The 20,499-nt window shown below is 41.9% G+C and overlaps 1 protein-coding gene across 2 annotated transcripts in view; it reads left to right on the top strand.

Annotated features, from left to right (window-relative positions):
- RICTOR (RPTOR independent companion of MTOR complex 2) overlaps positions 1–18,496 on the top strand; it is a 101,182-nt gene extending 82,686 nt beyond the window's left edge. Inside the window, exons 33-38 of one of the 2 annotated variants that reach the window (XM_063453994.1) lie at positions 4,201–4,282; positions 7,752–7,973; positions 10,651–10,809; positions 10,913–11,036; positions 17,449–17,587; positions 18,259–18,496. In XM_063453994.1, the coding sequence (XP_063310064.1) occupies positions 4,201–4,282; positions 7,752–7,973; positions 10,651–10,809; positions 10,913–11,036; positions 17,449–17,587; positions 18,259–18,333 (801 nt within the window). In that variant the 3' untranslated portion in view covers positions 18,334–18,496. The remainder of the gene's footprint in view (positions 1–4,200; positions 4,283–7,751; positions 7,974–10,650; positions 10,810–10,912; positions 11,037–17,448; positions 17,588–18,258) is intronic. The other variant, XM_063453995.1, reaches the window with a different exon arrangement.
- Positions 18,497–20,499: the final 2,003 nt, after the last annotated feature.

Raw genomic sequence — 20,499 nt, 5'->3', positions numbered from 1 at the left:
GACCCAGTCTCCATAGACACTCTCATTGCCTCTGAAATCACCAATGGTTTCATGATCGGCCCCTTCACCTCTTCACCATTCTCCTCCTGGCGCACTAACCCCATTGGTATTGCTATTCACAAATATTTCAAAAAAAAAAAACAAAAAAAAAAAAAAAACGTCTAATTATTGATTTATCGGCACCGCACTCCTCTTTTGTTCCAAGCATAAACGCACTCATTCCAGCAGACGAATTCTCACTTCAGTACATAACCATCGACGACGCCATACAGTCCATCATATCATCTGGTAATCGACCCTGGCTTAGCAAAACGGACATCACAAACGTTTAAATTACTACCCATGCACCCCTCACTCTGGCACTTACACGGTGTTAAATGGCGAGGGAAATATTACTTCTCTACACGACTCACTTTCGGTTCTCGAAGCAGCCCCAAACTGTTCGACATTTTCGCAGAGTCACTATGCTGGCTGCTTCTGAACGTCACCAGGTGTCACTCCGTTATCCACTACCTCGATGACTTTTTACTAATAGAGCCAGGGTCACCTTCACCCACAGCAATCAGAAGCACTACTGCACTATTTTCCACACTTGGAGTCCCTTTGTCCACAGCCAAAACTATAGGCCCCACAACTAAATTGACCTTTCTGGGGATAGAACTGGACTCGGTTAACCTCAGAGCTAGCCTCCCCCACGACAAACTGTCACGTTTGAGAGGGGAGATGACTTGTTCCTGCGGAATGATGTTTGCACTAGAAAATAACTTCAGTCCCTTCTCGGATCCCTGAACTTTGCAATGCGCATCATTCCGCAGGGAAGGTCTTTCATATCCAGACTCCTTTGCCTGCTGCACGGAGTTCCGGACTCTGGCACAGTTTCTTTGGACCCCCACGCCAAGGCTGACTTAGCTATGTGGGGGAAGTTTTTGAAGGACTGGAATGGAATCTCCATGTTTATTCCCCCTCTCTCCACCTCTTCACCCATCATCCACACAGACGCAGCAGCCAATACCGGTTTTGCAGCCATTTTTGGGAACCACTGGTTCAGGGGCCATTGGCCCACTGATTCGGATGCCTTGCCAGGATTCAGAGAGACCTCAGCACTATTTGAAATTTATCCCATTGTGGCGGCCGCACACACCTGGGGTCATCTCTGGTCTGGCAAGGCAGTCAAATGCTACTCTGATAACTCGGCAGCTTGCGAAATCGTGAACAAAGGGCGATCATCTTCCCTGACCATCATGCGGCTGATTCGCAAGCTGACCTGGTTGGCAGCATCCGGCCAGTTTCACTTAGTTTGTTTTCACATCCCGGGTATTCACAACACGGCCGCTGACGCTCTTTCTCGTTCTCAATTTCAGGCATTTTCTCAGGCACTCCCAACGGCTCACCTACAACCATCCAGGACACCACGGTTCCACGATCTAATCCTGGATTAAGCACACTCTTGAACCACGCTAGAGCACTCACTCACCAAGCATTATCACCAAACACGGCTATCACTTACAATAGGGCTCTTAATATATTTAATAAATTCACAGCAGAGTTCGGTTTACAAGGTGACTTCTCTATTCAAACCATGGTGGCTTTTGCCTCTTTTTTCCACCTACACCTTAAACTATCTCACAACACCATTAAACTATATCTCACGGGGGTCCAGCACCACAGCCTCACCTTTTTTTCCTAACAACACACCTTTCCTGTCTTCATACCCCGTCAAAAAGGTTTTGAAAGGAATATCAAAGGTTTCACCTCCACTCTCTACCATTAGATTACCTATAGATGGGCCTATCTTCAGGTCACTTAGCAATCTCCTTGACACAGCCCCATTCGACATCGGCACAAATACGGTGATCAAATCTGCTTTATATCTCGCTTTCTACGGTTTTCTCAGACCTAGAGAGTTCACCGTAATTTGTCAAGGAGATACGAAGCTAAGACTTAAAATATCGCACCTCACTAAGATCACTACCAACTTTCGATCCCTACAACTAAAACCAACCGGTCACTACACCCTACTATAATTCCTCTCTTCCCTACTGATAATGCCTGTTGTCCGGTAAAAGTACTAGACCACCTACGGTCAACTCTGCACGGTCACCTACTGGACTCTCCGCTCTTAACACTACAAGGGCACCCGTTAACCACAGCAAAATTGATGGTTCATATCAGAATTCTGTTATCTAAGCTCGGACACAACCCGATTGCATTCTCTAGGCACTCCTTCCGTATAGGAGCAGCCTCTAGCACTAACACACCGGTCCATATCATCAAGAGACTGGGGCGGTGGAAATCCTCCATATATACTGCATATATTCCACAGCCGGAGAAAGAGCTTCGCCAAGCTTTCAGCAACTTGGTTTTGTAAAAAATGCAATAAAGTGTGTATTTCTTGAATTTATCTTTTTGCCCTCTTTTATTTACAGGCCCACTCGTACGTTGGTTTCGGCACACCACAACCAACTTTGCTCACAGTTACTATCCATTACGTATTTAAATTCCGAGCACAAGTTAAAAGGCCTGAACTTGTGGAGGCCTGAATTTGTGGGAGGAGTAAGTCCCCTACTTAAACTCTCAGCCCCTACTCACCTCTGCCTTTCAGCTGATTGTTCCCACCCACCTACACCCTGTTATAATTATTCTCCTTGGTGGGCCCTCTTTTATTTACAGGCCCACTCGTACGTTGGTTTCGGCACACCACAACCAACTTTGCTCACAGTTACTATCCATTACGTATTTAAATTCCGAGCACAAATATATATATATATATATATATATATATATATATATATATATATATATATATATATATATACACACACCCTCAAGTGAGCACACAAAGGCAATACTTATATATGGGCGGAGATGAGGACATTCTGTACAGGTCTACAATAGATAAAAACAGAGCAAACCGTGTTTTCTGTATATTAGTAGAACTGATGAAAGTGCAGATAATTTAGCTCACAAATAGTTTTATCTCCGAGGCGCTTATTCAGGCTTGGACTCCAACTTGGCCAGGGACAACAGGAATCTTCCAGATGAAAAATATATTGTATTGTGTAAACCAATATAAAAAAAAACCTAATACAATAAGAACTAACAGCATATTCAGCAGTGAAAAGCAAGCTTGAGTAAGACTTGCAAACAAAATAACCACTTATTAGTCCATAAAACAAGTACCAAGAGCAGTATTGGTTGCAGACGGTAAGTTTTCACATCTTCCTGTTTAATTATCCCGCTCAGATTTTCCAATCGAAACATTTGAGGATGTCGAGTCACTTCCGGAAGAGACTCAATACGTAATTTTCTGCCCACTGAGATTAGCAGCATATCTGGTGCAATTTCAGTTGTCATTTCTGCGCAGTGCTGGATCCGATGTTGTGTGGGATGACCGAACGCACAGTGGCCTCCATCATAGTTTTGGGCAATGTGCCCAATGCTTAGTATCAAAATGGTTATTATATGTTAGAAGTGCCAACATACTTTATCTTTTAATTTTTTATTTATTTTTTATAGTTGGTATTCCAATCCAGTTCAAACATGTGGGTAATGTCTGGATTCTTTTCAGGCCGTCAAGTTCTTTCATATTAAAGAAACACTACAGCATTAGAAATACAAACAACATATATTCCTAGATCACTATTTATTTGTGTGTTCCCCTCTTTACCGTGTGAGGGGGTAAAAAGAGAGATAAGATGAGATTTATTTGCATTGTGTCCCTTTGTGATGAAGTGGTCTGGATGTGTGGTTGTGTATAAGATAACTACTTTTGGAGTTGTTTACTAAGCTCTCATTTTTGAGAGGATTTCAGAAAGTTGTTGTTGTTTTTTTTGTGTGTGCATTTTTTTTTTTTTTTTGAAGATTTGCAATTTGTTTGAAAATGTTGTATCATTTAACTTTTGCATAAGGCCATAATCAGAAAAAAAGTTATCTATGGATTCTAGCCCTTCAGGAATCATCAAAATGTGCCTCAACTTACATCATATAGTCCCAAAATGGGACTAGGAATTTCTAGGAAATCCTGCACGTTGGGTTTTTTGCATTAAAAAAAAAAAAGTTATAAGTCCAAAACGAAATGTCCTGCTCTTTAAAAACAGACTGGCTGTATAGAGTGCTAAATAAGCAGAACATTTCACATTGAAATAGTCTTTAGTGCAATCCCAATAGTCTTAGAACAATTTATTTTTCTTTGCTTTACAGGTAAAAGATACTCCTTATTTTCAGAAGTCTATACCTCCATGTGAAGAACGCGTAGCAAACTTCTTTGCACCAGAAGTACCAGGTAAAGTGTTAAACTATGACTATAAAGGCACTCTCTTTTCCTTGTTGATTACGATCACAATATTCTTTTTCCTTTTTTCAAAGCCTGGGTACTACCACTGTGGGACGATCTTTATACAGTAAAAAGCAAGAAAGTGGGCACTTACAGGACTTTTAAATATAATGAATAACTTTTAGTCTCTGAATAACATCACACCATGTGATGTTATTCACAGAATAAGTTATTCACCTGTGATTTAAAGTCATGTGAGTGCCCCCTTTCTTTTCTCTCTTCCTTCCTCTCTCTCCCCTTTTGGCCCCCTCTACCCCTTTTACAATCTGCCGCCCTCTACCCCTCTGCCGCCCTCTACCCCTCTTTTACACTCTTTCCCCCTCTCACCCCCTCTCACCCTCTTTCCCCCTCTTTCCCCCTCTCACCCTCTTTCCCCCTCTCACCCTCTGTCTCCCACTCTCACCCTCTGTCTCCCACTCTCACCCTCTGTCTCCCACTCTCACCCTCTGTCTCCCACTCTCACCCTCTGTCTCCCACTCTCACCCTCTGTCTCCCACTCTCACCCTCTGTCTCCCACTCTCACCCTCTGTCTCCCACTCTCGCCCTCTGTCTCCCACTCTCGCCCTCTGTCTCCCACTCTCGCCCTCTGTCTCCCTTCTCTCTCCCTCTGTCTCCCTTCTCTCTCTCCGCCCTCTGTCTCCCTTCTCTCTCTCCGCCCTCTGTCTCCCTTCTCTCTCTCCGCCCTCTGTCTCCCTTCTCTCTCTCCGCCCTCTGTCTCCGCCCTCTGTCTCCTCTCTCTCTCTCTCCGCCCTCTGTCTCCCTTCTCTCTCTCTCTCCGCCCTCTGTCTCCCTTCTCTCTCTCTCCGCCCTCTGTCTCCCTTCTCTCTCTCTCTCTCTCCGCCCTCTGTCTCCCTTCTCTCTCTCTCTCTCTCCGCCCTCTGTCTCCCTTCTCTCTCTCTCTCTCTCCGCCCTCTGTCTCCCTTCTCTCTCTCTCTCTCTCTCTCTCCGCCCTCTGTCTCCCTTCTCTCTCTCTCTCCGCCCTCTGTCTCCCTTCTCTCTCTCTCTCTCCGCCCTCTGTCTCCCTTCTCTCTCTCTGTCTCCCTTCTCTCTCTCTCTCTCCGCCCTCTGTCTCCCTTCTCTCTCTCTCTCTCTCTCTCTCTCTCTCCGCCCTCTGTCTCCCTTCTCTCTCTCTCTCTCTCTCTCCGCCCTCTGTCTCCCTTCTCTCTCTCTCTGCCCTCTGTCTCCCTCTCTCTCTCTGCCCTCTGTGTCTCTCTCTCTCTCTCTGCCCTCTGTCTCCCTTCTCTCTCTCTCTCTGCCCTCTGTCTCCCTTCTCTCTCTCTCTCTCCGCCCTCTGTCTCCCTTCTCTCTCTCTCTGCCCTCTGTCTCCCTTCTCTCTCTCTCTCTGCCCTCTGTCTCCCTTCTCTCTCTCTCTCTCTCTCTGCCCTCTGTCTCCCTTCTCTCTCTCTCTGCCCTCTGTCTCCCTTCTCCCGCCCTCTCTCTCTCTGCCCTCTGTGTCTCTCTCTCTCTCTGCCCTCTGTGTCTCTCTCTCTCCGCCCTCTGTCTCCCTTCTCTCTCTCTCTCTCTCCGCCCTCTGTCTCCCTTCTCTCTCTCTCTCTCCGCCCTCTGTCTCCCTTCTCTCTCTCTCTCTCCGCCCTCTGTCTCCCTTCTCTCTCTCTCTCTCTCTCCGCCCTCTGTCTCCCTTCTCTCTCTCTCTCTCCGCCCTCTGTCTCCCTTCTCTCTCTCCTCCCTCTGTCTCCCTTCTCTCTCTCCTCCCTCTGTCTCCCTTCTCTCTCTCTCTCTCTCTCCGCCCTCTGTCTCCCTTCTCTCTCTCTCTCCGCCCTCTGTCTCCCTTCTCTCTCTCTCTCTCTCTCTCCGCCCTCTGTCTCCCTTCTCTCTCTCTCTCCGCCCTCTGTCTCCCTTCTCTCTCTCTCTCTCTCTCTCCGCCCTCTGTCTCCCTTCTCTCTCTCTCTCCGCCCTCTGTCTCCCTTCTCTCTCTCTCTCTCCGCCCTCTGTCTCCCTTCTCTCTCTCTCTCTCCGCCCTCTGTCTCCCTTCTCTCTCTCTCTCTCCGCCCTCTGTCTCCCTTCTCTCTCTCTCTCTCCGCCCTCTGTCTCCCTTCTCTCTCTCTCTCTCCGCCCTCTGTCTCCCTTCTCTCTCTCTCTCTCCGCCCTCTGTCTCCCTTCTCTCTCTCTCTCTCCGCCCTCTGTCTCCCTTCTCTCTCTCTCTCTCCGCCCTCTGTCTCCCTTCTCTCTCTCTCTCCGCCCTCTGTCTCCCTTCTCTCTCTCTCTCTCCGCCCTCTGTCTCCCTTCTCTCTCTCTCTCCGCCCTCTGTCTCCCTTCTCTCTCTCTCTCTCTCTCCGCCCTCTGTCTCCCTTCTCTCTCTCTCTCTCTCTCCGCCCTCTGTCTCCCTTCTCTCTCTCTCTCTCTCTCTCCGCCCTCTGTCTCCCTTCTCTCTCTCTCTCTCTCCCTCCGCCCTCTGTCTCCTCTCTCTCTCTCTCTGCCCTCTGTCTCCCTTCTCCCGCCCTCTCTCTCTCTGCCCTCTGTGTCTCTCTCTCTCTCTGCCCTCTGTCTCCCTTCTCTCTCTCTCTCTCTCTCTCCGCCCTCTGTCTCCCTTCTCTCTCTCTCTCCGCCCTCTGTCTCCCTTCTCTCTCTCTCTCTCTCCGCCCTCTGTCTCCCTTCTCTCTCTCCGCCCTCTGTCTCCCTTCTCTCTCTCCGCCCTCTGTCTCCCTTCTCTCTCTCCGCCCTCTGTCTCCCTTCTCTCTCTCCGCCCTCTGTCTCCCTTCTCTCTCTCCGCCCTCTGTCTCCCTTCTCTCTCTCTCCGCCCTCTGTCTCCCTTCTCTCTCTCCGCCCTCTGTCTCCCTTCTCTCTCTCTCCGCCCTCTGTCTCCCCTCTCTCTCTCTCTCTCCGCCCTCTGTCTCCCTTCTCTCTCTCTCTCTACGCCCTCTGTCTCCCTTCTCTCTCTCTCTCTCTCTACGCCCTCTGTCTCCCTTCTCTCTCTCTCTCTCTACGCCCTCTGTCTCCCTTCTCTCTCTCTCTCTGCCCTCTGTCTCCCTTCTCTCTCTCTCTACGCCCTCTGTCTCCCTTCTCTCTCTCTCTCTCTCTGCCCTCTGTCTCCCTTCTCTCTCTCTCTCCGCCCTCTGTCTCCCTTCTCTCTCTCTCTCTCTCTCTCCGCCCTCTGTCTCCCTTCTCTCTCTCTCTCTCTCTCTCCGCCCTCTGTCTCCCTTCTCTCTCTCTCTCTCTCCGCCCTCTGTCTCCCTTCTCTCTCTCTCTCCGCCCTCTGTCTCCCTTCTCTCTCTCTCCGCCCTCTGTCTCCCTTCTCTCTCTCTCCGCCCTCTGCCTCCCTTCTTTCTCTCTCTCCGCCCTCTGTCTCCCTTCTCACCCTCTCTCAACTTCCCTCTCCCTGTTACTCCCCCTCTCAAAGCTGCTGACATCTTTGCTAAATGTATTTAGTTTAAGTAACTTCTTTTCTTACCTTGTCAAGCTGTCCCAGGATCTGGTGTTAAAAGTCCTTTCCAGGCATTGCGACAGCAATTCAGCATTACTGAAATCATGAACTCAAGTCGCTCAGATGCTTCCCAGTTCCTTGAAAATACAGAAGACACCGGTTTGCAGGAACATACAGATGATAACTGCCTCTATTGTGTTGGCTTGCAAATATTGGGATACAATCATAGTAATCAATTAAATGAGTTTGGTCGTTTAGGTAAGTAGCTGTAATGTTGATTTGTATTTTTTTTATTATACCCAATTCTTTTAAAAGACTATTCACACGACTTACTGTTTGTATAAGTTAACAAGCTCTGAATGTCCCGTGTGATAGGACTAAACGCTTTCTGGGATTATCATGGTTATACTACCTGCAGGCTGACCTAATAAGTCACACAAAGAAATGATAGGCGCTCACCACAGTGTTTGAAAAAAATATACAGGCAGCAGTAAACAATTCAAGGATTCCCAGACCTTGTGAATAGATAAAATATAGGAAAAAAACATAGTAAACTGCGCCCAGTGTATATGTACAGAATGTTATACTTACATAGGTCTTCAAGTAATTGTACACAATTGACCTAAAAAATAAATAAAGAGAAAAGACAATATAATAGTGCAGCACAGTATATAAAGTGTATATGTGGTAGGTAATCTTGAGTCACTTCCACTCACATTTTTTTGGGCTAACCTAGAGCTCTGCTGTATTGCGCATGGACGGAATAAGTCACACGGTGGCATAGGTATGTAATTACAAGGAAAAATCTTTCACTAGACATTTTAGTAAATCCAATATAGTATAACTGGAGCAATCTATAAACAAATTAACTTGCATCATCCTGTTACACTCTACTAATCTCAGAACATGTGTTTTAGAAGTGTTGTGATTTGACAGTGCAGACTGGCTGTTTTTGGGGGGGGGGGGAGGCTGACAAATGGATTGTCCATATAGATAAATAGTGGAAGTGCACTCAACCCTTCGTCGAGGAATCCAGGGTGCTCCAATGGACAAGTCCCAGTACCAAAATTTACCAAATGTAAAATTGTTAAATATAGAAAATAATCCAGGCACTCCCAACGAATTCCAAAATGTAGGCAATTTTATTTAGAACCAGGAGCTACACAGCAACGTTTCGACCCCTTGACAAAGGCCCTAAGGGGTCGAAACGTTGCTGTGTAGCTCCTGGTTCGAAATAAAATTGCCTACATTTTGGAATTCGTTGGGAGTGCCTGGATTATTTTCTATATTTAACAAATGGATTGTCCATGTCACTGCAAAAACAAAATCTGAGTGCAATCAGAGCAACTAATTACTGCTAATTAGTGCTTGTGAAATACTTCAGACATAAAGTACACTTAAAATATTTTATAAATAAATCTTTTCATTGCCTGAACATTACAGAAGAAGTGTATGATCTGATTATTTTAAAGAGTATAATCCATACAGATAAAGGAGCAGTGTTATCACCAACTTTGCTTTTAACTAAAACTCTCGTGTGTGTGTGTGTGTGTGTGTGTGTGTGTGTGTGTGTGTGTGTGTGCGCGCCTATAATACACACACACACACACACACGAGGTTTAGTTAAAATCAAAGTTGGTGATAACACTGCTGCTTTATCTGTATGGATTATACACACACACGGCAAAAAATGATGGGGGTTTAGTTACAGTATATGATCATACATTGCATAAGCCTGCCAACTACGTCAAAGTACCCCATATTCGGCAGGTCCTATCCTAATAGCAGCCTAATGCTTGCTCTTATGAGATTAATCCACTTACTTACCAGGCCAACTCCTTGGTTTTGCACCCCTCCCTGTTACAGGTGCCTCATTCCAGGACCCTATTTAGCCTTGACTTGCAGAGAGTCCCAGTAAGGAAGTATTTCCCAAGTAAGTGGATTAATCTCAGTGTTATCACATCATTTTTTGCCTAGGTGAGGTGTTTTTAAATAAAACTATTACAATCTCTAAGATTTAAAAAGCATTGTTTAGTTAATAAGAGAGTGCGCTGTATTCTGTATTTTGTATATTTTGGCCCCAGCAGCACCCTATAATGTATGCATGTTTAGGTGAGTGCAGCCCTCTTGGTTTCTTTTATATATATATATATATATATATATATATATATATATATATATATATATATATATATATATATATATATATATATATATATACATACACACACTTAACTAAAGTGTCATTAATGGAACCAATCAGTTTGTCATTGCATCTACATATTCCTTTTGTTTTAATCACCATTTAAGTTTAATTACCAACATGTAAATGATTATTTATTCTAAAGCAGAGGGTGGCAAAATATCAGACTACACTATTTTCACAATTGGCTACTTATTGAACTTGATGGTGATTTCCACTAACGTTAATGGTATTTCCAGATAGAAACATAGAATGTGACGGCAGATAAGAACCATTCGGCCCATCTAGTCTGCCCAGTTTATCTAAATACTTTCATTAGTCCCTGGCCTTCTCTTATAGTTAGGATAGCCTTATGCCTATCCCACGCATGCTTAACCCCTTAAGGACCAAACTTCTGGAATAAAAGGGAATCATGACATGCCACACATGTCATGTGTCCTTAAGGGGTTAAACTCCTTTAACGTGTTAACCTCTACCACTTCAGCTGGAAGGCTATTCCATGCATCCACTACCCTCTCAGTAAAGTAATACTTCCTGATATTATTTGTAAACCTTTGTCCCTCTAATTTAAGACTATGTCCTCTTGTTGTGGTAGCCACCCTCTATTACTTTATTTTTTTAAATTTGGTGTTTCCATACATCTTAAGTTTTATTTTATTCTTCATCCAGGTATCTTCCCTTCACATTTCATTTTGCTCATTTTAGCCTTTGTTACCCCTTTTTTTCCTCCAGACTTTCCTGACATTCCATATTCTGATTGGTGCGCGCATACCATCCCCAATCACTTAGAGGTGGTATCTAACACTTCAAAGTTTTCTGGGATATCAGGGTGTAGTGATGCTGCTTCACAGGGTTCCACGAGCAGTACCAAAAGTACAGACTTAGTTTTAGGTAAGTGTTGCTGTTTCCAGACCAGAAGCAGTGTATTTTATCAGGATTGTAAATTAAAACGGACCATCTGTTATGCTTTGATTTTCTTTTCTGTTTTTTGTAGGTGGAAAGTCAATTCCTGAAGATACGCCAATGTGCCGAATATTGCTGAGAAAAGAGGTCCTAAGACTGGTCATTAATTTAAGTAGCTCAGTAGGAACAAAAGGTCATGAAACTGGGCTTTTAACGTAAGAAATGTTTTAAGTTTGTTTTTTTTATAGATATATATGTAAATAAAATATTGTATAGTTTGTAATATATATATATATTCTCATAATTAGTAAGTGTTGCATAGTTAGGATGAACAAGACAATAATTGTTTACTCTGAATTAAAGCAATCTCTCATCTCTTGTCATTGTATATTGGCACAGCAAACAAAGAAAAATAGGAGTCGTGCCCATCCAGTATAAATGTGCACACCCAGGTGCTACCACAATTTATTTGAGGACACCATACAGACAGCAAACGTTTAAGGCACAAGCCCTTTCTCAATGCTTGGCATTCTTTGCAGCATTTTCTGTCTGTACGGTGTCCTCAAATAAATTGTGGTAGCACCTAGGTGTGCACATTTATACTGAATGCGCAGGGCTCCTTTTTTTTCTTTGCTGTTATTACACTGGTGGAAGTACAGTGTAGGAGCTTCTGCAGCACAGGTTTAATTTATTTTATTATTCAATTTGCGCTTTTATAGGCATGTACTTTGCCTCTACCTCATCGTATGCATGTATATTGGGACAGTTTTCAGTCATCACATGGTGACAACATATTAAATAGTTCTTGTTTGTTGGAGTATTTTAAAATATTCCAATCCAAGAAGGAAAAACACTTCTCGAATTTTCCCCTCCCCTTTCACATTACCTTATACATGCCCCAGTTTAATTTCTGAACACAAATGGAGCTTAACGTATAGAAAGCCCTCGTCAACTGCTGCAGGTATAATAGTTTTTCCCTCCCGATTAGAGGCAGTGCACAACAAAGGCAGGCAGACACCTAAATTTAAAATTTAAGCTTCTCCTAATACTAATCACCTCTAAGATATGAAACTGTAATCTACTTAAATGTCCACAGTATCCTGCCTTTGGCAGAATAAGATAGGCACCCATGTTTTTATGTTTTTCCTGGGCGAGTGGAGTCGGCTGAGGCCAAGGATGGCTCTGCTCCAGGGGATAACTGAGGTTTCTAAACGGGCCTGGCTTTTTTTGCCTCTTTATATGCCAGGTGGAGCATATGCCAGGCGTCTGCGTTCTATTTCTTATCATTTACCCTAAACGTTGTGATGGTGCTCTTTTTGCAAATACTGTGAGGTGCTGGCACTGGAATGCACGCACAGTTTGCGATGTTTTCCACTGGGAGATCATGGCGCGCATTTTTCTTGCACAATTCGTTCGCTATATTCAAAACTTACTAGGACCAAACCTTACTAGGATTCCTGTTTGCAGGGTGCTGTCAATTCTATTGCAGTGTGCTCTCACCAGCCCTCCAACACACTCAAAAGTTAAGACTTTTTGCTTTTATCTTATGGTCTCTTGTTGACAATTAGCCCTTGGTTAGTTTAGCCATTTATTTATATTTTTCCTTCCCCTCTCTCTTCAAAGAATTCCCTTTTATGATCTTCCAGTTGAACAGGGGACTATTTAAGTGCCAACTTGATTATTTGCTCAAACAGATGACAGAAGGCCTTACCAAAGAACGGAAACACTATAAGTGAAATAAGATATTATTCTATAGAAGCAGATCTTCCTATAGAGATTTTTCATAGGCCCATGTCAAGAAGCTAGAGATAATTCTCTGGAAAAGTAAAGTATCAAAGATTTATGCCAGGATGGTACAAGATGGATTCATACATTTCATTTAACAGTGGAGAAGATGCCACCAAATACAACTGTGTTCTTTCGATTGTGAAAAGAGCCTACCGATTAGAACCAAGAGAATTTCCTGCAAGAAGATTCCTTTGTTCTGCAGTCGCTTTTTCTAGAATTGCTTTAGTTTTATATACAGACATCCGGACTATGCTAAAGAAAATTGTCGTAAAAGAACTACCTCTTACAAAACTATGGTGACTTATTCAAGGCTCTTTTTATTCCAGAAGCCAAACGGTTCTTTTAGGTCAATCAGTTCATCGTCAAGAAAAAATTCTGTATGGAGTTTATTCTCTAAGCAACTTACCTAATTTGAGAAGGGTCCTGGTTAAGTTCTCTTGACCTCCAAGATGCATATTTGCATATTCCTGTTGCAGAAGAAAGCAAACACTTCACAAATTTTGCATCAGAAGGGAAGAACTTCTCAATTATCCGTTCAAGGCTCTTCATTGTGGTCTCTCCTCAGCTCTGCAAATGTTTACCAAGTTTCTGGTAGTCATCCCTGCAGCCCTAAGAAAGGATGTATTGATATTGACCTATATTTTAAGGGCTGGCTGTTCATTGCTTTCCTAGAGGAACAGTTTCTAATAGACTTTATATTTTAAGGGCTGGCTGTTCATTGCTTTCCTAGAGGAACAGTTTCTAATAGACTTAAGAACAGCCTAGAAATGGCTAAGCATTCTAAATACAGAGAAATTGGAATTGTTTCCCACGCGTTCTATTCAGTTTTTGGGTCTAGTCGTAGACTCTGTCTAGATGAAGATTTTCCTTCCAGTAGAGTTGACAATGAAAATCTTCAGATCCAATATGGAGTTGCAAAGAAAGAAGATTTGCTTCATAAGGGAACTAATGAGATTTTTAGGCATTTTTACAGCTGCCATTCCAGTAGTAAGCTGGGCAAGGATGAAGTCTTTACAGAGAAACATTTAAGCAGCATGGTAAATTGAACCTTCCTCTCTAGACCAATTAATGAAAGTTTGGCCATCAACCTTAAAAAGTTTCTACTAGTGGCCGACTTCTCGATTCCTGACAAGAAGGTCTTTATTACCAATGAATTTCCTTTTAGTCACCACAGATGCTTCAATATTTGGTTGAGGATCCCATCTGGGAAAACAGGTGGCAAAGGACAATGCATGACTCAGGATACGTGTATATCATCAAATTACAGGGAACTCAAAGTGATTTGGTTGGCTCTTCTGCACTTTAGGTCACATCTCCAAGGACATCCTGTTCAGATAGGGTCAGTCAATTCTACAGCTATAGCATATTTGAGCAGACAGTGAGGGACTCGTTCTCACTCCCTGCTAAAGTTGTGCTCCAATATAATGCTCTGGTCAGAGCTCCATTTGCTCTCCCTGTCTGCAATACACACAAAAGTAATAAATACTCAGATACTCTAAACAGACACATTTGGAAGTAGGAAGAGTGGTCTCACTCACATTCAGACATTTCAGGAAATTGTAGTGAGATTTACAAATCCTGATACCAATCTAAAAAACTGACTTCCATCAGCACATCGGACAACACAGATATTCTTGATGCCCTTGCAATTTCGAGGGATTTTCAATTGGCTTGCATTTTTCCCACAGTTGTGTTTATTCCAATAATTTACAAAAGAACATACTGGTCCAAGCTAGAATTATTGCAGTTCTCCCCTTCTGGCCCAGAAAAGGCTGGTTTTCAATTCTATTGAAACTGTCACTGATATACAACCGGAATCTTCCGATGTCCGTTGAAATCATGGAACACATCTTGGTTCTTCTGCAGACCTTCATGTTCACAACATAGTATCTGAGCGCCAGATCCTAAGTTCCAAAGGTGTAAGTCCAGCAGTTATCAACATTCTTGTTGCTGCCAAAAATATTCAACAAGCAAAGTGTACTCTAGAATTCTGAATAAGAAAAATTCCCCCTGGTTCCGGGAAGATCCACTTTCAGCTTCAATTCCAAATGTTTTGAAATTCCTTCGATTTGGATTTGTGAAAGGTTTACGTCCAGCATTTCTAAAGTTCCAGATGTCTGTCAGATTCTACATTATCAGAGACTTGGCGACTGAACGTTTGATCTCCAGATTCTTAAGAGCAGTATCCAGACGTCTTCCTACCATCAGAGAATTGGTATCTACATGGGATCTTAATTTGTTCTTTTCAGCAGTATGTGAAGTTCTATTTGACCTGTTTGAAGACTGCAATGTTAACATTCTTACATGGAAAACTATTTTTGTTAGCTGTGACATATGCTTAGAGACTGGGAGAACTTCAAGCCTTAGCATCTTCTCCACCATATCTGTTTTTTCCTCATGGAAAAAGTTCAATTCTAGCCTAGAAATCGTCCAATGTCCCTCTCCCTCTTTACTTAAAGGATAATTCTATGAGGGCTATTGCTTCCTCATGGGCATTCAAGGCTTCATCTACTCTTTCTCACATTTGCAAAGTAGCTACTTAGTAGTAACTTCACATTTTCTCCAATCACTATACATTAGATATACAGGCCTCTAAAGATACTGTTTTAGGTGCATGGTGCTATAGGCTGTGGTAAATTGTCTTACCACACTTAGGGGATTGCTTGTCTATCCCAGTTGATGTGCACTGCCAATAATCTTATAATTAGAGACAGTGCACGTTTATCCCTCCCTGTTTATTAAAATATGTTTTGGCACCCGCGGAGGTACCAAGAGACCTCATAGCAGCAAGATCAGCAATTATGTCCTGATCCAGAATCACTGGCGGCATTGAGTTTGAAAGCAGCTCGATTGCGATTTATGCAGACTTACCGTTTACGGTGTTATTGGAGAAAAGGAAGCTGGCCCTGATCGTCAAAAGGCTGCGAGACGCAAACGTTAAATATTGCTGGGGTATGGACAGCACGCTGGAGGTTCCGGGAGACAACGCGATGACTACCCTGGACTCATCTGGAGACCCAGATACGTTCCTTTGGGGGCTGAACCTGCCTCAGTGAAATCAAAGAGACACTAAGCAAGTGGGAACAGGCAGGCAAACTGCCCCTAAAACCAAGGCGCAGAGACTCTACCAGCTGACAACAGGGGACTCTAACCCACGCAGAAGAACAGAGATAAAACGCCTGGCTCCGGCATAACACACTCTCACCCAAGTTACACACAACCTCTAGATAGCACCCACCTCACCTAAACAAGGCTCACAGCATGTACACATAGCCTCTAAATAGCACCAACCTCATCTACACAAGGTCCACAGCACGCAAACGAGCCCCACCATGCTGCCACAGACTTAGATAAGCCTGCACAAAATAAACAGAGGTTATCACCACATGAAACATTACTAAACAAAGCTGTTAAATATTGTACCCTGCTGTTACCCTTAGTACCCCACATCCAAATGTATGTTCTTGAAATTGTCATGTTAATATGTCATACAATGGAAAAGTGTTTGTTGTATAAAACTCCAGTAAAATACAAATTAAAAAAAAAAAAAATATATATATATATATATATATATATATATATATATGTTTTGGCAATCAATTGTTTTTTGTATTTTCTGGGGCATTTAGGTTCAAACATTTAGCATTCAAACCTTAGAGCAGAGGAGTATTAGGAAGGGCCTAAGTGTCTGCCGTTTCCTGTCACTGCCTCTAATCCTAAGGAAAAAAAGATTTACTTTTTTTTTGTGTGAAAACTGTTCCACTGGAAAGTGTCTTGTATTCCTACATTAAAGGACTTCTCATCTAGCATAAAATGCCTGTCTATTCCTGTTTAGAAACTGAGTGAATTTGTGTGACTTTTTTCTGTTTTATTTTTGTTTCATTAAAGATTGCAAAATTAAATCAGTTTTCATGACCGCATTTGAGGCATCACCTGTAACTGATGCTGTCAGCTCTGTTTATTTCATAGTGGTGTAAATCTAATCAGACAGCCAGGGTGAAATAATCCTTCAAGGAATGAAGTCTAAAATAGGCAACCTAGCCAGCAGATATTTAATTTGAGATTGTGTCTAATCCCGATTCACAATAGAATAAAGCTTCAAGAAACATGACAAACCCAAGCAATTTATTACATATTTAGTAAAGGTAAAAAAGTCACAAATCTATAAACCGTTTTGTGAAGTAGATGATAATTAGATAAAATGGTTTGTGGCATGCAATCTTGTTTGTAACTAGTTCAGGAACCACTGATATAGATTTTATGCAGGTCTTACACTACTTGGTATTTTGTTTGTTTTCTAAATGGTGCTTGTAACACATTTAATGTGTACCTTTTCTTTTAAAGAGAATACAACTTTATTCCTACAGTGTGCAAACCAAATTGTGGAAAAATGTGTGTCAGCATCTATGAAAAATTATACCACTAGTAGTTAATTTGTCCCTTCACCAGTATTCTCTCAGCTTATTAACAAAAATATATATATATATATATATATATACATTCTTGGAGGTCTGAAATGATACTCGTGCACTGAGAATTGTGGGATTCTGATCATTGCAGACTTGCATTCTAAGGCACAGTGCACTCCATGTGGAGGAAGATAATTTTCAGGCAAATAGATCTTTTATTCTACAAACTCTTACATGTGCCATCACAACATATAGGCTTATTATATTCATACCTAATTGTGAAAGATTTCTGCAGGTTCAGGTTCATTTTAAAGACTGTGTTGCCAGCGATATGTAATTAAAATATTCTGTATTAATTCTGAGAAAATTATTCATTTTTGCAATCTGTTTTAATTTCTGTTCTTAAATTAATTTCACCCTCTACTTAAAGGATTAAAGAAAAGTTTCCCCAGGCATTTGATGACATCTGCCTGTATTCTGAGGTTTCCCACTTGCTTTCTCATTGCACATTTCGACTTCCTTCTCGGCGGTTCATTCAGGAGCTCTTTCAGGATGTGCAGTTTCAGCTTGTAAGTATAGGCAGATGCACAACAGACTGACAATTGTATGTCTAGTGTTACCAGTAGCTATATTGACACTAAAACAGAATTTTCCTTTGGACTGCTTGTGATTAATCACACCTTTTCCATATTTCCTGCTTACAGTTGATTAGTGTTTATTGTTGCGGGGACATGGAGGGGTACACACCTTCTAGATGTAGAATATGCTTAGACAATTGGGCAGACTAGATAAGCCGAATGGTTCTTATCTGCCATCACATTCTATGTTTCTAACTCCCTTTGTTCTGAAACACTCACATGTATGCACACTCCCTAACTGTAACATCCTAAACCCACAGTAATGACACTAGACTGTGGCACAGGGGTAGAGAGATAAATGTAGATATATTATAGATATAAAATATGGATGTATTGATATATACAAACACATGCTCCAGGGATGTGATTTTTCCATTCAGTGACCCAACTACTAGACTAATTTGCCGGTGAAGATGTTTTTGCCTTGTTACAGCTGTTGCATGTTCTATGTGCTGATAACACCACTCTAGATTATATTGCTGTTTATAATGAGCTTGTAATGCTTTGAGGAAATGTAGTTTGCAACAATAATAGTTTTTGTCCGTTGGCATTCTTGCTTGTGAGCATTGTCTTACAGCTACCTGTTCTGACTTTTCCTGTAGATGCACGAAGAAGCTGAAACTCTCCTTGCCGTTCCTCCAAAGCATCCTATAATTGACACTGAAGGAGAATCCTGACCTCAGAATTCAAAGATGGACTAATAAAGAACAGATGTTGTCTGACCCACAGATGGCAAACAGAGGAGCAGATCCTGTCATTCTGTTCAGTGCAAACTGCTATATGCACAGTGACTGGGAAGCCACCTTTTTGTTTGTTTTTAAAAAAAAAATAATAATTTAACAGTGAATTACCTATGTACCGGAGCTTTCTTTCGGTTAAGGCAGACGTACAGACAATCCTCCCATTAAATACCTATGTATGCAAGAGCCAAGCACTGAAACACCTGTATAGTTTGTATGTAAATAATAACTCCTAAATATTGAGGACATTTTGAAGAGACATTGATTCAACTTTCTGTTATTGATGCGCAGCGTAATGCCTTGTACATGAACTATTTGTTACAAAGCGGTATTTTCTTGCATGACCCTTCCAGTCGATGAACACCTGCCAAGATTGATGGGCACCTCAGGGAGAAAGGACCCTATGATGGATTTCAAAACACTACTTGGACAATTAATGTTGACTCGAAAGCGACCCCTCAGTAACTTCATATAACATGCTGCATCAACTTTAGTTTGATTTAACCCAATAACTGCTGGTGGGACAAGGTGGGACACTCCTGGTTTAACCTAAGTATCAGATCAGGTGAATAATGCACTGCTTATCTCTCTGGCATAGAGAGGGTAACTGTTCAGTACTCATTGCATTTCTATAGCTCTATGTATTCCCGAAACACAACTTCGTCTTTGCTAAATGATAAATCCACTATGAGTTGAAACAAATATCGTTCCCCTTTCAGCTTTAAATGAGGCTAGTGCTTGTATTATGGTAATTTCAGTTATTCCCACTGATTGGCAGAACACAACCGGTCTGTTATATTACTTGCGGACTTTATAGCAACACTGACCTCCATAATGTTTTCTAGTATAAAGCCGTATTTCTCGTAGGGATCAAATTACAAAGGAATTTTGCACATTCCAAGAAGAGGGGAAAAAAGACAATCTATTGTATCAATTCAATATTAATTTTATTTATCATATTGTAATATGATAACTTATGTAATTTTGTTATTATGAACATACTAAACAGCCCGGTAAATGTTTTAGCACCAAGACACATTGTCTGTTGCTGCATCTTCACACCCCCACCTTTTTTTTTTTTTTTCCATTGTTTTTCTTTTTCTGTTTTTTTTTGGTTGGGTGGGCGGGGTGTTTTTTTTAAGAACCAGTATTCATTTGAGTAGTTTGCACAAAGCAGAATCCTATAATGTAGATCAGTACTGTCCAACTTTTCAATGAGATGAGTTTTTGCATGCAGATTCTTGTGGGTCAGATCTTTTTAAAACGATGTAATATAATATAACATATGGAATGTTGAGGCAAGCAATCTGGGTTTGAAGGCATGTTGCTGGACAGCCGCGACGCAGATGTTCAAAGGAAGATTATCGCAATGATGCAGGCACTTTTTTTGTGTGTGTGTGTGTAATTGTATTGTATTTTGTCAATTTTACATATCTATCTGAAATTGGATCTTTCAGAATTAGCCCACCTTGCTGCAAGAGTCCTTTAATATGTTGCAGTGCAATTTTGTTGAAGATCTTGTGCAGAAAAAAGGTGAAGATATGCAAATATGTATATAAATAGCATGGAAAATTCACTACATATGCTTGTATGTAATTCACATTTATTTTGTTGAATGGTTAGAATGTGTGAGTCTGTGTGTGTGATAGGTGTGTATACATATCTATCGCTTTTCCAGCTGGACTGTTAGAACCAGTGCAGATATTTACACCCTGACATGAGCTAATAAGCGTTTGAGTCTTGCAAACCCTCCTTGTTTCTCTTTTTTCCTCATTCCTTTCCTGTGTGTTATGCAGAATGCTTCCCTAAGATGACCGTATGTAAAACACAATTAAATTGTGTACAAATACACACATTGATTCGATTTTATGAAATTCCTTTTCTGTGCATTGCATCAAATACTGCATATATATGTACATTGTATAGGCGGGTGAATGGCAGCCGGCTTTGTGCTAAAATGGATTACTCAAACAACTCCCTTCCCCGCATAGCATAATGTGCATTGTAACCAAACAGGAAACAGGCAATCATTGTTTTATCCCTTACAACAAAAGTTTTAGCTAGTAACGTTTGTTCTGGCATACTCTGTTGAATAGAAACATG

This window comes from Pelobates fuscus, chromosome 5, assembly GCF_036172605.1.
Source record: "Pelobates fuscus isolate aPelFus1 chromosome 5, aPelFus1.pri, whole genome shotgun sequence".
NCBI classification, from domain to species: Eukaryota; Metazoa; Chordata; class Amphibia; order Anura; family Pelobatidae; genus Pelobates; species Pelobates fuscus.
Note: the sequence above shows the minus strand (reverse complement) of the source record. Positions and strands in the feature narration are given on the sequence as shown.